The sequence below is a fragment of the Pyrus communis genome, chromosome 1 (genome assembly GCF_963583255.1).
Source record: "Pyrus communis chromosome 1, drPyrComm1.1, whole genome shotgun sequence".
In the NCBI taxonomy this organism is placed as follows: Eukaryota; Viridiplantae; Streptophyta; class Magnoliopsida; order Rosales; family Rosaceae; genus Pyrus; species Pyrus communis.
Genome location: NC_084803.1, coordinates 173293 through 190938, shown reverse-complemented (window position 1 = coordinate 190938; position 17646 = coordinate 173293). Strand labels below are relative to the sequence as shown.

The 17646-nt window shown below is 40.6% G+C and overlaps 4 protein-coding genes and 1 pseudogene across 4 annotated transcripts; 2 read left to right on the top strand and 3 right to left on the bottom strand.

Moving 5' to 3' along the window:
- Positions 1–316: 316 nt before the first annotated feature.
- LOC137742116 (lysine-specific histone demethylase 1 homolog 1-like) lies at positions 317–3553 on the bottom strand. The gene has a single exon (XM_068481875.1). The coding sequence runs from the start codon at positions 3494–3496 to the stop codon at positions 1049–1051; it is 2448 nt and encodes an 815-aa protein (XP_068337976.1). The 5' UTR covers positions 3497–3553; the 3' UTR covers positions 317–1048.
- Positions 3554–4366: 813 nt separating this feature from the next.
- On the top strand, positions 4367–6630 carry LOC137715574 (uncharacterized). The gene is made up of 2 exons (XM_068454921.1): positions 4367–4706; positions 6043–6630. Exons 1-2 carry the CDS (start codon positions 4591–4593, stop codon positions 6248–6250), a joined length of 324 nt encoding a protein of 107 aa, XP_068311022.1. The 5' UTR covers positions 4367–4590; the 3' UTR covers positions 6251–6630.
- A 137-nt stretch (positions 6631–6767) lies between these two features.
- Positions 6768–8795, bottom strand: LOC137715562 (lysine histidine transporter-like 8; annotated as a pseudogene).
- Positions 8796–11411: 2616 nt separating this feature from the next.
- LOC137741707 (probable serine/threonine-protein kinase WNK11) lies at positions 11412–12434 on the top strand. Its single transcript, XM_068481419.1, has 2 exons — positions 11412–11732; positions 12393–12434. The coding sequence occupies exons 1-2, from the start codon at positions 11412–11414 to the stop codon at positions 12432–12434; spliced, it is 363 nt and encodes a 120-aa protein (XP_068337520.1).
- Positions 12435–14014: 1580 nt separating this feature from the next.
- On the bottom strand, positions 14015–16827 carry LOC137738973 (peroxisomal OPC-8:0-CoA ligase 1-like). Its single transcript, XM_068478445.1, has 4 exons — positions 15479–16827; positions 14753–14898; positions 14585–14652; positions 14015–14422 (listed from the first exon to the last, which is right to left on the bottom strand). The coding sequence occupies exons 1-4, from the start codon at positions 16770–16772 to the stop codon at positions 14194–14196; spliced, it is 1737 nt and encodes a 578-aa protein (XP_068334546.1). The 5' UTR covers positions 16773–16827; the 3' UTR covers positions 14015–14193.
- Between the last annotated feature and the right edge of the window lie 819 nt (positions 16828–17646).

Below are 17646 nucleotides of genomic sequence, written 5' to 3'. Positions count from 1 at the left end.
TGTCGTACGAGAGACTGAAAATATTAACGAAATAATTGAGAAAAGTTTGGAAGGCAAGTAGCATTGCTAAACTTTTCTCATCGTTTTATATACAACTAATTGGGCCGGTCCCATTTGATGGTTTGACATAAAGATGACCAATAACGTTTCTTTGGTGGCCAAGCCAACGACGCCACTAAAAGAAATATATATTTTCTTTCCTAAAGAAATTCAAAGTATCTGATTTACGAAATTCAAAATGGTATTAGTGACCAAATTAGAGAGCACACCACTTGGCAGTTGGGAATGGCACTCAGTATGAAATGAAACCTTGATGAAAGTGATTATTGATGTGACTGCTTTCGGATATCATAAGATAGATAATGGTAAAGTATACAAGAATGGCAAAGTCATCGGCCCCATGAATCAAACATTTATTTTGGGCTTTTTTGCCTTTTTCAGTCTGAGCAAACCAACAGGTTGCCCAACCCATTACCCATTACCCATTACCCATTGCCCATGTGAATTTCCGTCGTACATTCGATCCGAGGGCCTTTTATCCAGGTCCAAGGACTTCAGATGAATCGATCATGAAGAAAATTTATACCTCATAATCCTTACAAAATGGTAGGATTGGACAAAATTTAGAATCTAGTAATTTTTAATTCAATCCAATCCAATTCCTAGCCACCAAGTTTTGGCATAGTTAAGACCAATCAATTTCGTCATCCGTCCCTTATAGCCTATGCTCTACGGTCCATGGAGATTGGAAACAAACAACGCAGCAAAACATAAACAGCCACACAAAAAGCATACTGCAAACTGAATGAAGAAAAATCATACTTCTTCAACTAAATTCACGAGGGAGTAAGAGAGGATGAAGAATAAATAACTCACAATCACTTTTGCACTTCCAAGGACAGAATTAAGCAACAACTTAACCAAGGCAGAAATAATCACTACCAAACCAAATCAGTTCAGTTCAGTTGCCCATGAATTCCATCCAGCTGCTCAAATCAATGATCCAATCAACTGCAATCCATTATGCACAACACACACCCAGGATTCTTCATACTTTAACTCCTCCATCTACGTTGGGTTTTGATTTTGCTGTCCTAATGTAGCTGATTAAAGATTCCCCGGCACCACTTAGACCTCTCCTCCCAACCAACCTCACCCCAAATTCCACATTTATCATTCTCATCCTGTTCCCATCCCCTTCTACCTCACTCAACTTCTTCGCCTGATTCCTCGAAATCAAACCATATAGGCAAAGAGAGATACATGATCCCATGTCCATATTTCCCCCTCCAAATGTCACCCTCAACAGCGAGTTAGCAGAATCAAACTCATTTGACCGGGGATCATACAAAACAGAGAAGCTCCCACATCTTAGGTCAGGGGTGTCAAATAAATTATTCAAATCGTCCTTTTCATCACCAACATTACTTGATTTTTCTGATGGGATAATTGACCGCAGTTTGGCTACTCTCAGTATGTTAGCCGCTTCTCTCATCCCACTCAAAAAAGCTCCGTGCATTGTTGCCGGATATTGCTTGTTAGTGGCCTCTCCAGCAAAGAACACTCTCCCATCCCCAATACTCTCTGCCAGAATATCATAATCATCTCCTGAAGACCCTACTGCAACATATGAATAAGATCCGTATGCAAAGTCATCCTTCCCCCACCGAGTGCACACTGCCTGAATAGGTTCCGGAACAGCAATCCCTTTCGGGTTGAAAATACCCCTTAATATGTCCAACACCCTATTCACAGACTCAACAGGAGACATCAACTCAAACTTAATCGCAGCATCTCCAGCCACAAGAGCAACTAGAAGAGGCCCTCCTGATACAGAAGAGTAGCTATAAAACAGAAAGAACTCGCCTCTCATAGTCGGCTCCTCAGTCAAGTGCCCAAAAGTATCAATATCTCCACCCCAGAAGTTATAAGGGAACAATATGGCAACCTTATTCAGTAATCCAAATCCTAAACTATGAATTGCATCCTTCTTCCTTTGTGGAAGCTCAGGGACAAATTCAATGGAACCCTTCTTAAGCACACCTAACGGGACCGTGCAAAGAACCATGTCCCCACGAAACTCCTGCCCGTTTGCATAAACCAAAACCCCATCAGAACCATACCGAATACTTTGCACAGTCCTTTCATAGAAGATTGGAAGGCCCTCTGCAAGGGACCGCACAAAAGTATCATTGCCTCCCGGGATAAAACAATGGTCACCTCCCATCTCATAGGGATCATCCTGATCCCAATAGGCCATGGACAAATTGGACATCAAGGAAGCATTTGCATATTCCAAATTAGCAAGATGCCAGTCCAAGAGCATCCGCTCCTGTGGGTCTTGGGCAACACTATAAACGCGTCGAAAAGCTTCCAATGCAGTCCCTAACGAAACATCTACGGACTTAACTTCCTCTATCATTGCGTGCCTAAGCTTACAAACTCTATCTAACAACTTATTAAAAGAAGCCTCTATACTAGAATCCATCTCAGAATTCACAGCTTTCCCATCTGGTAAATAAAGCGGGCAAATATCCCTCACCTTGTGAAGAGGCAAACCCAGTTGCCTAGCTAAAACTCCGAGCGGGTTGCCATTGATTCCAGTGAGGACACTTCCGCCGAGATCCGCCGCAGCCTCCACTCCCTCACGCTCCCCTACCATCTTCCTCGTCTTCACGCGACCACCAGGTCTGCTCCTACCTTCCAAGACTGCAACTTTGAAGCCCAAAAACACCAATTGTCTGGCAGCCACCAAACCTGCCAAGCCAGCCCCCACAATGACCACATTGCCCCTCTCGGCCTCGACAAAGGACCTCAATTTTGCTTCTTTCACCGCCGGTGCAAGCCCGAAGTTGATGTAGCCGTGCTCCACCAGAAACTCGTAAGCTGAGTCTACCAGGCCTTTGTGCTCCGAGCGAATTGACTCCAGCGCCAGCTCCCGGGTCAACCAGAAAGACACATTTGACCTCCACCGAGCCAGAATGTGGTTCCTCACGACGATATAGTTGGCTTGCTCAACGCCGCCGATGGTGGGGACCACGTTGGCATCGATTTCCTCCTCCGTGAGCGAGTCGACCGGAAATCCCACTGATAGTGCGATTAGGGCTTCGACGTCGACGTCTTTGTTGAGATCGGTGCGGCGGTTCTTGGCCAACGACGGAGAGCCATTGAGCTCCGTGAAGAACTTCTTCCTGCGACGGCGTCTCTTGGCTGGCAGACCGGGTTCAGCTGGGCCCGGTTCGATAGGGTTTTGGAGGTGCTGTTGTTCGAGAAGGGTGTCTTCGCCTTCGGGAATGGGCTCGGAGGAGTCATCTTGAGAGTCCGAAACGGGGGCTTCGAGGATCGTTTGGGGAGGTGCCGATGGGTTTTCCGACGAGTGGTTTTCGTGAGGGGTTGAGCTTGAGGGAGTGAGGTCGGTTTCCGGCGACGAGTCGTCGAAGACGACGTCGTTAGGGGGATTCTCGGAGGGGTTTGGGGGTTTGTCCGTTGTTTCCATGTGGGTATGTCGTTCCTTCGGCTCCACTGCAAGCGTGGACTATCTTAAGCCTAATTTTAGGGCTTTTCGAATTCAAACTAACTTCTAATCAATAAGGGCTGGTTTGGTATTGCTGTATTTAAAAAAAAAACTGATTTTGTTATGGTGTGAGAATAAGCGGTTGTAAAATAAAGTAGCAGAATATTTGGTAAATTTTTTTGTAAAAGTGCTTTTGAAAAAAAAAACAGTATTATAGTGTTTGGTAAACTTTTATGTAAAACAGATGTGGAAAAAAACCGATTTTTCAAAACTGGATTTTGCAGCTTCTTGTTTTTGGCTTTTTTTCACCCAAAACTGTGAAAAAAAGCTGAAGTTGAATGTTTACCAAACACAAAAACAGCTCCTAACTTTTTTTGATACCAACTTTTTTCAGAATCATCTCAGTACCAAACTAGGTTTAAGAGTTGTGCCTTTGGAACTTAAGAAGGTCCATCTTTACCCCAAACACAATAAAAACAGGCCGGGTGAAAAGCCCACCACTCTTTTTAATCTTTCACAGGGCAATTTTGTTAACGTTAATCAGACACTTAATTATCTGTCTTTAATAAGTACTCATCTTTTGATTTCTCCAAATCAATTATTGCCAACTCATTCTAGTTTATCTTTATTTTATTTTATTTTTTATCAAATGATAGATTTGTTAAATTAAAAAATAAACAGAATTCGAATCCATAACGTGATGCAAAGACAAAACACTAATTCAATATTATGATAAAGCGGCATTTGCGTTCTAGTTTACCATTGCAATATTGAAAAAAGATAGAATAAACTGAACAGCTCAGTTTAATTTGATCCGGTTTAACCGCTATTCTTGTTAGGAAAACCCCGGCTTACCAAATTATACTAAAAAACCGAGCCATTCGAGTGAGTCCACAAAAATCAATTTTAACGTCGAGGGCACGGATTGGGAAGACGCAACGAAAACCAGCGAATACTCGTCGTTTCGTCGTTCGAATCCATTGTTGCAGTTGCAGTTGCAGAGAACCTCGGAGGAGCTCCTGTAAAGATAATAAGAGAGGTTCATACAAGGCAAAAGCAAAGGCAAGGGCAAAGAGATGATAACGCGATCGAATCTGGCGGAGCAGTTGCGAGAGTATCAGATTCGATCGAAGCATGAATGGGCTTCCGTCTCCTTCTTCTCCTCCACCTCCTTCAATCATACTTTATCAAGGTTTCAACCCACTCCCCTCAACTTTCCCGATTTCTGTTTAATTTCTCCATTATCTTTGATTTCTGTTCTCTTGCTTTCTGATTATGCGATTTATATGCTTAACAATTTGGGAGAAACATTAAAGTGTTACTCTAGTTTAGATTGGATAATTGCTAATTATTTAAGTTGAGGTTTTTAATCACAACTTTAGGCTTTAGCTTCGATTGGAGGCCTAATTCCTGTCGTTTGAGCTCGATTTAATCAATAGTTCAATGGAGGAAGGGGTAGAATGACAGAATTTTAAATAAATAGGGGAAAACAAAATGATGATGAAAAGATATGTTGGTTTGGTATATTATAGTGCCTGTTTTTCGAATTTGGGAGTGGCTGTCTGCAATTTAGGATTCCTGGAGATGTAGGACAGGAGCCCAGATTGTCGATTCATCTGAGGGAGTGATGTAGGACAATAAGAAGAGATTCGGACTCATTTTGGTCTTCCGCCTTTGCATCACCCAATTGTGTATTCAAATCACTCCATGTGAACCTTTGCTTTGCACAGAAGAAGGAAATCACAGACCACCTTTTATAGGATAATTGGTACATGGATTTGGAAAGATCCATATTAATACACCCAGGAATTCTCAAGAAGAGTGTTATTACACCTAAACATTTACAATGTGACATAGAGAGACTCTAAGACTATGAACGTGCGGACACATGTTTAAACTTCATTTATTGCTCAACTCAAGAAACTAGAAAGACTCTCATTTATCAGCATCTGAACTTGGTTATTGCATCAGAGAGGAACGTTTACACAGCTTGTCGTTATGCATTCTTTCTGAACATTGAAATGAATTCTAGTGAATAAACTTCCCATAAATAGCAGGTTTTAAGGATAAACAAGGGAGGGAATGAAAAATGAAATGATTTTCTTGATATGATTGATAATGATTGCAGAGAGGTTTAAATAGGTTTGAACATACAGGCTAACACTTGTCGAACTCAGCTAACAGTATCTAACCATCTAACTGTATTGACTGAAACTAAACATAACAATGAATCAACTAACGGGTAACAACTGTTGGTTTGCTGATCATTAGAGGTTCAGTTTGTGAAGATGATGATATGTCATTAGGTTTCTCTTGGATAATGATTGCATTTAGGCTCGTGCTGCTTTTATGTTCGTCTTTGATTTTCTTGATGTTCTCTAGTCTTTTGCACTTAATGAACTTGGTTAGAACTGACCCTTTTTGATGATGTAGGAGTATTGTGTTTGTGCATATTTTTCGTACTGAAATATCTGAGATGTTACTATTGATGCTAATATTTCTTTTTTTGCCCCAACTTGTGGATGCAGGGTGGATGTTGTGCTCTTTGTAATATGGGAACTGGTAATCCTAGCTTTCCTGGTTTTTTCGGCAGTTTCTTTATATTTTAGGCATATGCGACTTGCTTTCATCTTAGTATGCATTGCAATGCTCTTGCTTTTGTGCATAAAAGTTACAAAGCAAGTGAGATTGGCTAGGAAAAAGAAACGGAGGATGCTTCTTCCATTATCTATGTAATACTAGATGAGGGGCACGCGCTACCCAACCTTATTGTGTACATCTGGAAAAGTCTTGGCCATTGCATTTGGTCTGTATGGCATGTTGATCAGGGTGGAATGTGTAATCATTGCCTTCGAAGGTTAGGTAAAAAATTGATGTGATTACTGTGGAAGACGCTGATCAGAGTGGCGAGTTGATTGATCAAGATGGTGAGATTTCGTTAGTGAGGGGAGGAAAGGTTAGTTGACCATACGGTTTCTTCTGTTACTACTGAGAATATTCTGTTGTCGGCCTATTACTAATGATATAGTGATGTTTTCTTTACTTAAGAACAATACAATGACATAAGAAACAAGTCTATGACATTTCAGATGCATATACCCCAAAGTGTTATTTTACTGTGTGGATGTGCAGCATGAAGTAAAATTACTTTAGATATCAGAACCGTTATTAAAATTGCCACTTCCTTCTTTAGGATTAGCGTTGGGTATGTTCCTTTACAAGGCAATGGTATATACTTATATGACCAGGGAAAAATGGAGGCGTTGGTTGATAGTTAAGGTCGAGAGCGGGATCTTATTGCCTCGGTTGCTTATTGAGGCTTGAAGAAGTGGACTTCTATTCCCATAGTGACTATGTTCCAAATTGCTCCGGTGATGATTAAAATGCTTAGGACTATCCCCAAGGCTCCGAGTGCCCAGTTAAAAATTGTGCTACATTTACAAGGTTTCTTAATCAGTATCCACATGAAACATGGATACGCCAATGTGATTGCTACTTCAACTCCTCCGATGATTCCTGCTAGGCTGGGCAAGAATGGTAGTGCAACAGATATAAAAAATGCAAAGCAGCCGAAGAAAATCCTAAATCCGGTGAGTCGCCACCAAGGACACGGTTTTGTTCACGCTGCTAGTAAATCTGAATTCGAGATTGTCGAAAACCAGCATTGCATATATTTGAAAGGAGCTGAGGCTGTTAACCACGACGACGACGAGCATGCTTGTCAATCCTAGGACAAATTTTGATGTGTCATGTCCGTGGTATTTGTTCGAAGCATTTAACATCCCCCCGCTTGAAGGTATCTGCCATAGGTATAATACGCAATCCAGGTCAAAAAAACATTTGCTAATTTCAGTTTAGTCAAAAGCAAAAGACGTTTTTGAATATTAAGGCATGGGATGACTCCCTTCCACATTGGCAAACACGACGGCCGTTTAGAGTTCCAAGGCATGGTTCCCTACAAATATTCCAAATAATTTATGTATATATTACTTTTACTAGCTAGGTTGTGGTTAAGCGCACGTGCAGACAAAATATTTACAACATATAGACAATCATACCAACAATATATCAACAATATCTACGTTATATTTACCCATATCAACAGGATGTCCACACATTTAGTTAGTTACCTGTATCTCAAGCACAAGGTAGCCTCTGAAAGCGACGGTAGTGATCCCAAGCGCATATAGGACACTGAAAACGGTGGCTGCATCAGATTTTGTTTCCAGCGGCTTATAAGAAACACCGTTGGGTCTATCTTTGGTGACAGAAACCACCCATATGAGCGTGCAGTAGCTTACGGCAGTGATAGCCCCAATGAGGGAAATCCCGGATATTGATTTGAGGTTAGGAAGCTGAGCGAGAAGAATGGCAGTGCCGGTGAACACCAAATACCACTCTATCGTTGACGGTGGATTTACGTGGCGGCATGTCTCACTGCACACGATTTGGAAAAACATTTTCATGGTCCCACCTCGGATCATGATCAGGGTTGCACACGTACCACCTGAGAGGTACATGATTGGAAACAATGCCAGAAATTTCCCTAGCTTCTCACCTGAGAGTTACACTTCTTTTTGTTAAAATTGGATACTGATTTTGGACGAACAATTATTGACAACTTTTTTAGGACGTTGCAATTTGTCGTAGATTGCCGAACCAGTATTTTGTATTATTGAGCGTTCGATCAATTAATATATCAATATATGTAAGTGTGTGTATATATGTATATATATTATGCATGGTTAATTAGCAAAAGCTGCCATGGGAAGTCGAAGGTATCTTCTGTAGCGCATTCCCGATTCGGATACGTGCAGTTTGTATCAGTAACCACAGAGTATAGAGCTGCTACATGAAAGCCACTGGGAGACATATAATTCCCCATTCCCTGCAACCCATGAATATACACACATGTAGTTAAATTAATTAAGCAAATGAAGAACCATGCATACTAATTAATTATACGTAAATAAATATCAGAATTTAGAGAAAACCAATTGATTCAAAAATTGATTAAATCTGTTACGAGCCAAGAGCATCGAAAGATAAAGGAAGAAGGAGGGCCGGAATGCCGATTCGGGAACTGAGAGTCCTGAGGATCAAGCTTTGTCAAGTGTCCAACTTCTTCTAGGTAGCCTCGCATGCTTGTCATCGCCGCCTTCATCGGACTGCCCAAAGGAGTCGCCATAAAACGAGAAACGAGCGGACTTTTTGGGGTCATATTTGTAGCACTTATTGGGCTCGACTTCACTTCCTCCACCTCATCCATCTGATTCTGCATGTTCTGATTCCGAACGTTTCTTCCTCACCAATCACCATATATATATATATGTATGCCAAATCTATATTTGGCTGAATATATATAGCTAGAGAACTGAGACACCGACAAAATTAAGTTAGATGTGGCAGGTGGTTTCTTATTTTTCTCCGGGGTGGGGCCATCATGATTCATGCATGAATATATGATGGGTGATTAACAAATAATTTAAGGATAAATTCTCGGTAATATTTATTAATTTGATATTATTTTATTGTACAAAATTAGTATATAAAAAGACGATCTCAAACTAATAAGGTTTGTGTGCTTTTGAGTCTCATGAAACTAAGCTTGTGTGCTTGTGAGTCGTGTGAGTGACGAGGATTCACAGATAGAGGACCCAATTAGGCAAAGGTCAAAGGTGGGAAAGGTGTTTAATGAATTCAAAGTTGAAAGTAGAATCTTTTGACTAGAGTTGGGTTGGCTGCGTAACTGCGTTGCTTTGCATGTTAATTATATGTATGTATTTTTTGTGTAAGAAGACGTGGGAGAGGAGAATCCATTAGTGGTTGACCAACATATTTCTTATAGCTAGAGCCTTGTCCGTTTGCTACCGTACCCAGCCCAAGTGCCAACATGCATGAGCATGACCCATATATATTCTGTAATATACATGTCACATCCCAACCCTCAGCTCCAACTATATTGTCCGCTTTGGCATTCCTTGTCCGAAGACAGAGCTACCGCACGGTTTTGTTTCTGTGGACCGGTACTCAGCCGTAGCCAGCGCCTGCCCTCCCCTCAGGGAGTCCACAAAATGCCTAGTTGAAACTTAAGGTTGGCAATGGATATATAAGGCCCAAAGACCACACCCTCACGGGCGATGTGGGATACTACAATCCACCCCCCTTAGGGAGCCCGACGTCCTCGTCGGCACACCACGACCGTGAGTCTGGCTCTGATACCAAATTATCACATCCCAACCCTCAGCTCCAACTATATTGTCCGCTTTGGCATTCCCTGCCCGAAGACAGAGCTACCGCACGGTTTTGTTTCTATGGACCGGTACTCAGCCGTAGCCAGCGCCTGCCCTCCCCTCAGGGAGTCCACAAAAGGCCTAGTTGAAACTTAAGGTTGACAATGGATATATAAGGCCCAAAGACCACGCCCTCACGGGCGATGTGGGATACTACAATCCACCCCCCTTAGGGAGCCCGACGTCCTCGTCGGCACACCACGACCGTGAGTCTGGCTCTGATACCAAATTGTCACATCCCAACGCTCAGCTCCAACTATATTGTCCGCTTTGGCATTCCCTGCCCGAAGACAGAGCTACCGCACGGTTTTGTTTCTGTGGACCGGTACTCAGCCGTAGCCAGCGCCTGCCCTCCCCTCAGGGAGTCCACAAAGGCCTAGTTGAAACTTAAGGTTGGCAATGGATATATAAGGCCCAAAGACCACGCCCTCACGGGCGATGTGGGATACTACAATCCACCCCCCTTAGGGAGCCCGACGTCCTCGTCGGCACACCACGACCGTGAGTCTGGCTCTGATACCAAATTGTCACATCCCAACGCTCAGCTCCAACTATATTGTCCGCTTTGGCATTCCCTGCCCGAAGACAGAGCTACCGCACGGTTTTGTTTCTGTGGACCGGTACTCAGCCGTAGCCAGCGCCTGCCCTCCCCTCAGGGAGTCCACAAAAGGCCTAGTTGAAACTTAAGGTTGGCAATGGATATATAAGGCCCAAAGACCACGCCCTCACGGGCGATGTGGCATACTACATACATATATATATAGATGGCATATAGAATTGGAGATCATCATCAGTCATCAGTTTCTGTAATTAATATAATTAATCTTGCAGAGTAAAATATAGTATACTAATTAATGAAATTAAGAGAATTTTCCCTATATTTAGGAGTCATGTTGCACGTACCACCTAGTTGTACCATATGTAGAATAAAGATAGGATCTACTAACGTATGTGGTACGTGTACCATTATTTGTATTATCATTTAGAGAAACGGTACAATATATATATATATATATATATATATATATATATATGATAAAGGAATAAACATGTTGACAAATATTTTTACACTTCTTTTAAACCCTTAGATTACAAAATATCCAAAGGTCCATATTCATTCATTAAATAACATGGATGCTTAAGTGGATTTTAACTAATATTAAACATAAAAATAAATTTCAAAAAGCATAAAATATGGAAGGTAATTAAAAATAAAATTAAAAGAAGAAACCCTAGTTTTAAGCGTGCAAACAAGAAAGGACGTAGAACTCCATTGATTCGAAGTACCGTAACCTCTATCTCCTTCTTTGCTGATGAGGCCTGCAACTTTCATATGATTGATATGAAATTTTGATGTCTTCTACAACAAATCATGCTATTAGTCTCTTGAATCTTCATTACGTAAGCAAAACGTACAAAATCCTAAATTGTATATTATTGTTCATATATGTACAAATAGAGTAACTCAATACTATTGCATCGGAAAAGTAGGGGTAGCGTTCTGTTCTGTTTGGCTCGTTAGTCATGATTTGAAGTCCTTTGTGAATGGCGCAGTTGTTTATAGCTTGAACTGGTTTAATTCCTCATCAGAGTGATCTTTGAAGATGCCAGTTGAGAGTTCGAATGCATCTGATCGAGATGCTGAACCATTTGTGGAGGTTGATCCAACTGGACGGTATGGGCGGTATGCTGACCTCCTTGGTCATGGTGCTGTGAAAAAGATTTACAGGGCTTTTGATCAGGAGGAAGGTACAGAGGTGGCCTGGAATCAGGTCCAATTGTACAATTACAGTAACGGCCAAACACTCATAAATCGGCTTTACTCTGAGGTTAAGCTGTTGAGGCAGTTGAAGAACAAGTATATCATTGTTTGTCACAGCGTTTGGAAGGACGAGGCGCATAGCACTTTGAATTTTATCACTGAGGTGTGCAATTCTGGAAACCTGAGGGCTAACCTAAATCGACAAAACTAAAAAGATTTTGCAAAACCTAATTTAATCATCCTACATATATGGACAATAATATACAATTTAGGGTTTTGTACGTTTTGCTTACAACCTTAACGCAACTACAACTAGGGATGGGCAAAATACCTATGAGTTTGGGTAACTGCGGTTACCCACTCATTTAAAATTCACGGTTACGGTTATGGGTAACCGTTTAGACAAACAAACGGTTATGGGTATAATCGTTTATCCGTGAAATTTAAATGGGCGGTTATGGGTATTACTTGCGATTATAACGAGTATCCATTAGTTATGAGTATTACCTGCAGTTATAATGAGTATCCATTTACCCATTTATTTTTGTTTTTACTTTGGAGTTATTGGTGATACTAATTCAATTTATGCATATGGATATGTGAAAAATCATGGAATGTAAACATTCTGTTTATGCATATTGATGAATGGTGATACTAACTCAATTGATTTGGTACTCCGCTTTTGTTTGCCATTTTTTTTTCTTCTGATAACTGAGTGTGCAATGTAAACCTTATGTGATCACTTACCTCTGTTGGATTCATGCTAATTGGTGTTGGTGTTCCTAAATAGGATACTAATTCAATTTACACATTTCTTTTGCAGGGCTCTTTTGGTGACAACGAGTCGATGAGACTTTGTGATTGAACGTGCTAAAGCATTAGTGTTCACAAGTGTTTAGTTTCGGAATATTTTGAAGCTTTGAATCATCTAGTATTCAAGATAATGACTACTTTTTGTTTTTAGAAGCTTTACTTTGTAATCATATGGATTATAATTAAAGATTTGTTTGAGTGTAGTAGAAAAATATCGTTCGTAAACTATTATTTCAATTATTGGAATTGTATGAGGACTTAAATGATTAAAATAGGGAAATGCATGCTAAAATGGATCTATAACAGTGTTTAATTGTCAGCAAATGAAAATTATGATAAATTTTTCTTTTGTAATTTTCAAGTAGTTAAAAAAAAAAACATGTAGATAGATGAAAAAATAAGTAAATGGGTAAAAAAAAAATGATAAACGGGTTCAAAAACGGGTAAATGAGTAAATGACTATGGTTAAATGGTAAACGGTCATGGTTAAATGGGTACACGGTTATGGGTATGGTTAACCGTTTATAAACAGTTATGGGTATGAGTATAACCGTTTATGCAATTACCCAACTGGTAAATGGTTATGCGGTATGAACATAAACGGTTATAGGTAAATAACCACGGTTATCCATCTGGCATAACCGTTGCCCATACCTAGCTATACCACGTAGGTAGGTACGTATTCAAATTGTTAACTGAGCGATCCTTACCCTTGAGATGTCATGCATTCCCTTGTGATATTTCTTTGAAGTCCTCCTCTTGTTTCTTGTTTCCCTATCATTGGCTACCACTTGATACTAAAGGGAACTGCCTAAACCAAATTTGGACTTCTCTTCTTTATATTCTTACAGGACTGGAAAGAGAAATATGCTGTTTTTAACTTCCTGCACACGTCTCTTTAATTTTATCTCTGCTGTTTTTGTTTGATCTCATGGTTAAATAAAAAAAATATGTACAAAAAGTTAAGAGAGCGTGAAAATCACTTTCTTTGAAAAATTGTCAAAAGTTATAACATGACCGAGTTGAGACGGGAATTAGGGATCCAAACGGGCCGAATCCATTTCCATTTTCAGAGAGAATATAGACAATAGATGCTAAAGCCCAAATCTTAATTTTGCAAGCACCAAAACAAAATCAAACCCTCCTCCCAAAGCCCAATCTGAAAACTTACATATAAACTCCTACAACAATTCCCCCACACCCACGCACGATCATTCGGAGGCTATGACTGTAACGATGAATAAAAACATCTATTCCGGGGAGAGATGGTAGTTTGAATTGGAAGGTTTGGACTTTGCAGGTTGCCATTGAACCGTACGTTAAGAATAAATTTTTGCAAAAATTTAAAAATCTCATATAATTTGTCATTTAGATTCAATGCTTCATGAAAATATTACAAGTGATTGAATTATATGGGGACTAGGAAGAGGGTGCAAAACAAAAATCTCCTGCACCTTGACTGTTTCACCAAATTCAAATGGACACAAGCTTTTTAAACTCAGATGATTCCACCAAATTCAGTCCTTAAAAGCTCATAATCTCCATTGAAAAAGAGTGAAAAGTAAATGGAATTTTTGTCAACACACCTTCTCGAGAATCCTCGAGTTTAAGAAAAATGAGGAACATTGCATGTGCTTATAAGAAGTATGGCTACTTTGCCATTGATTTTATAGTGGAATTCCAATTGTCTTTCAGTAACTTCTCGAACTTACTAACTAGGCCAAGAATTTGACTGAACTAATATTGTTATAAGTACAACCACTATTTCAATCTCAAGTTATTAATAAACGTAGCACTAGTACTACAAGTGCTCATAGTTTAGACGAAGAAGAAGAAGCTGCAAGCTGAATGAGATCCTTCCTGAGAATCTTGCCAGATGGATTCTTAGGCACGGAATCTATAAATGCCACCCTCCTAATTCTCTTGTACGGAGCCACCTGCTTGGCCACAAACTCCATCACTCCGCTCTCCGTTAAACTGCTTCCGGCATTTCTTACCACATATGCCAGTGGATACTGTCCAACCTTTTCATCTGGAAATCTGATAACCATAATACATACATACATGTACACATTAATCACTATATACTGGAAAGAAAACAGCTGATCGAGATTACTTTGTCATAAACTATTGCAGCATCCGTGGAGATGAATCAATTATTAGGGAAAAATGGAGAGCTAATGAAGGGGTGCATGGGCTTACGGTATAACAGCAGCATCAGCAATTTCAGGGTGCGTGAGAAGCAAAGCCTCCAGTTCCGCAGGGGGCACCTAATAACAAAATAAATGGTTTTTTTTGTTTCTCTTCCAATAATATATGCAGCAAGTTGACGAATATTATCATTGTGCCACGTGTGTGAGGGATACTCACCTGATATCCTTTATATTTAATGAGCTCCTTCAACCTATCTACTACAAAAATAAATCCGTCCTCATCGATGTAGCACAAGTCTCCGGTTCTCAACCACCCTTTTGAATCAAGCGTCGATGCAGTCGCTTCTGCGTTACTAAAATATCCTGAACATACAGTTGTACCCAACAATATATTATAAACTAATTCACAAATTCATTAACAAATATTAACCTGTTGAAAAGTTAAAAACAGACATTATCAGTTGTATATTAAATTCTTTCCAAATTCACGTCCAATAATATTCAATTTACAAAAGATGATGCAAATACACAATTCTATTATTTTTGTAGCATCATCATCCACTACTGGAGTTATTTAATTACAATTCTATTAACATTTCTGGATCATCATCAACCGCTCGCATTATTAGTAAGTAATGTTAAGAAAATTATATTTTTTTTACTATATTTGTTAATTATGTGATGAACCATTAATAATAAAAATAAACATGACAATCATGTCATAAAATTACAAAATATAGTTTAAATTGAGGGTCTTTCATTTCTTAGTAGCATTCGTCACGTTACCATTCAAATAAACAACAAAAGAAAAATATTGACAAAAAAAACCAAAAGAAAAAGAAAAATAAGGCAATCAGCCAGCGGACGTAAACAAAAAACCAGTAAAGAATTTTCTTTCATCGGAAAAATTAGTAAGCTAATTGGATTGAAAGCGTAGACAAACCTTTCATGATCGTGGGACCTTTGAGCCAGAGCTCTCCCGTCTTATTCGCCGCTAGTGGATGACCGCTGTCCGGATCCACAATCATAGCTTCCATGCTCGCCGACAACATCCCCGCCGTACCGTACTTGCGACTCTCGTCCAGCGAATCCGTTGACGCTCCGATTCCTGTCGATTCCGTCAATCCATAACCCTGAAGAATCGTCACCATAGGATACTTCTCCAAGAACCCCTCGATCACTTCCTTGCTCAGCGGGGCCCCACCCGATAGCACCCACCTCAACGAACTCAGATCGTACTTGGCCTTCAGCTGGTCGGCGGCGTTAATCAGCGCCACCAGTATGGGAGGCACCAGCGGCAGATAGCTGACGCGGTTCCTCTGGATGGACAAAAGCATGTCATGCATCTCGAACTTAGGGAGTACGACAATCGTCGATCCGGAGGCAAGTAGGCCCGTCGCGAACGCCACCAAACCATAGATGTGGAACATGGGAACCGTGCAGAGGAACGTTTGGTGGTGGTTATCGTCCGAATAGAACCGGCCGATAACGGTCTGGACCATCGCTATCAGATTCCTGTGAGACGACACCACGCCTTTACTCGCCCCCGTCGTTCCCGACGAGTAAAGCAGCGTCGCCGTGTTGTCCTGGATGATCGCTTCCCTCGATTTCAACCCATCATGTTTTTTATTCGACATCATCTTTCCCAAGGTATTCACAAAACTTTTATTATCAATGGGCGCATCAATTTCGTCATCGATGAGGACGATGGGGAGAGGATTTGGACCGGCGAGTTTGGGGATGAGCTGGCGAGTAGTGAAGGCGAGCACCGGTTTGGAATCGGCGATTTGCTTGGCGATTTCTCGAGAAGTGTTGAGGGGGTTGGTGGTTGTTATGATCGCGCCCAGCGACATCACGGCCAGGCAGACGACCGGGAAGAAGATGGAGTTCGGGGACAGGAGGAGGACGACGTGGCCCTTTCGGATGCCCATGTCGGAGAGCGAAGAGGCAACTGAACGGACGGCATCCCATAATTGAACGTAGGTGAGTTGTTGGCCGGTGGAGCCGTCGATGAAGGCCACGTTGCCACGGTGGGCCTGAGAGGAAATGAAGGTTGTGATGTCGAGGGAGTCGTTGGGCGGGAGTGGTATGGGCCTGCGCTTGCTGTAGAATACCGAATTGGAACTGCAGAAGCCGCTTCTGGCGTCGACCGTCGGAGTGCTGGCCATCGTGCCGTTGAATTTGACTGGCGAATGGATGAGATTGTTTTGGTTTGGTTTTTGGCTCCAAGGACTCATGCGAGGGTGGCTTTTTATATTCGGTGGAGCTCCTCCGTCGGTCCAATATATGACCTTTGACGGCCTGATATATGGCCTTTGACTGATTGCTTAGCCCCTATAAAGAGTTTGGTCAAACTCAGACATGTCTCATGGGGGTATTTTGGGCACACGTGTTCCACACTTGTTCATTTTTTAATGTGACTGGGATCTTCATTACATAAGCTGAGTTTTTCGTTTGGGTAAAGTGCTGATTCCTTAGAGCCACACAATACATTTGGCTGGTTTTATAGAGATTCTGATTCTATCTATTAATTAAGGAATTTTATATTTTATTTAGAATCTGTTTTATCATGCCATAAAAAAAAAAATTAAATAAATACAATGGTCAAAATTGCACTATCTTTAAAGTTCTATATTTTAAGGAAAACTAATGCAAAAGGGTTTGAAAACTTTGAGTTTTAACGATAAAGACAAAATAAATGATAAAGTGAATAGTACCATAATTGATTTTTTAGTGTAAAAATATGGTTTTTCATTAAAATTCCCTTTATTTTAAGATAAGTATTTCATTTATCAAATAAAGCGAAAAACATCATTAATCTGGAATACAATATGATTACTTACCTTACAAAACAAAATCCAACCAAATATAAAGATAACGATCACAACGACAAAACCTTGCATCACTTTCTGGTGAACTTGCAAAAGGCGACGACCCTTTGGCAAATAAGCACTGCTATGAGACATCACGAACATTCGGACCGAACTAGCTTTAAGGACTAAGTTTGACTGGTTTAGAATAGACTAAGCTGAATTAACTTAGTTAAACGTTTGATGCAATGTCAAGGTAAAAAGCAGGATAATTAACGAACTAATTATTAAATTATTTAAT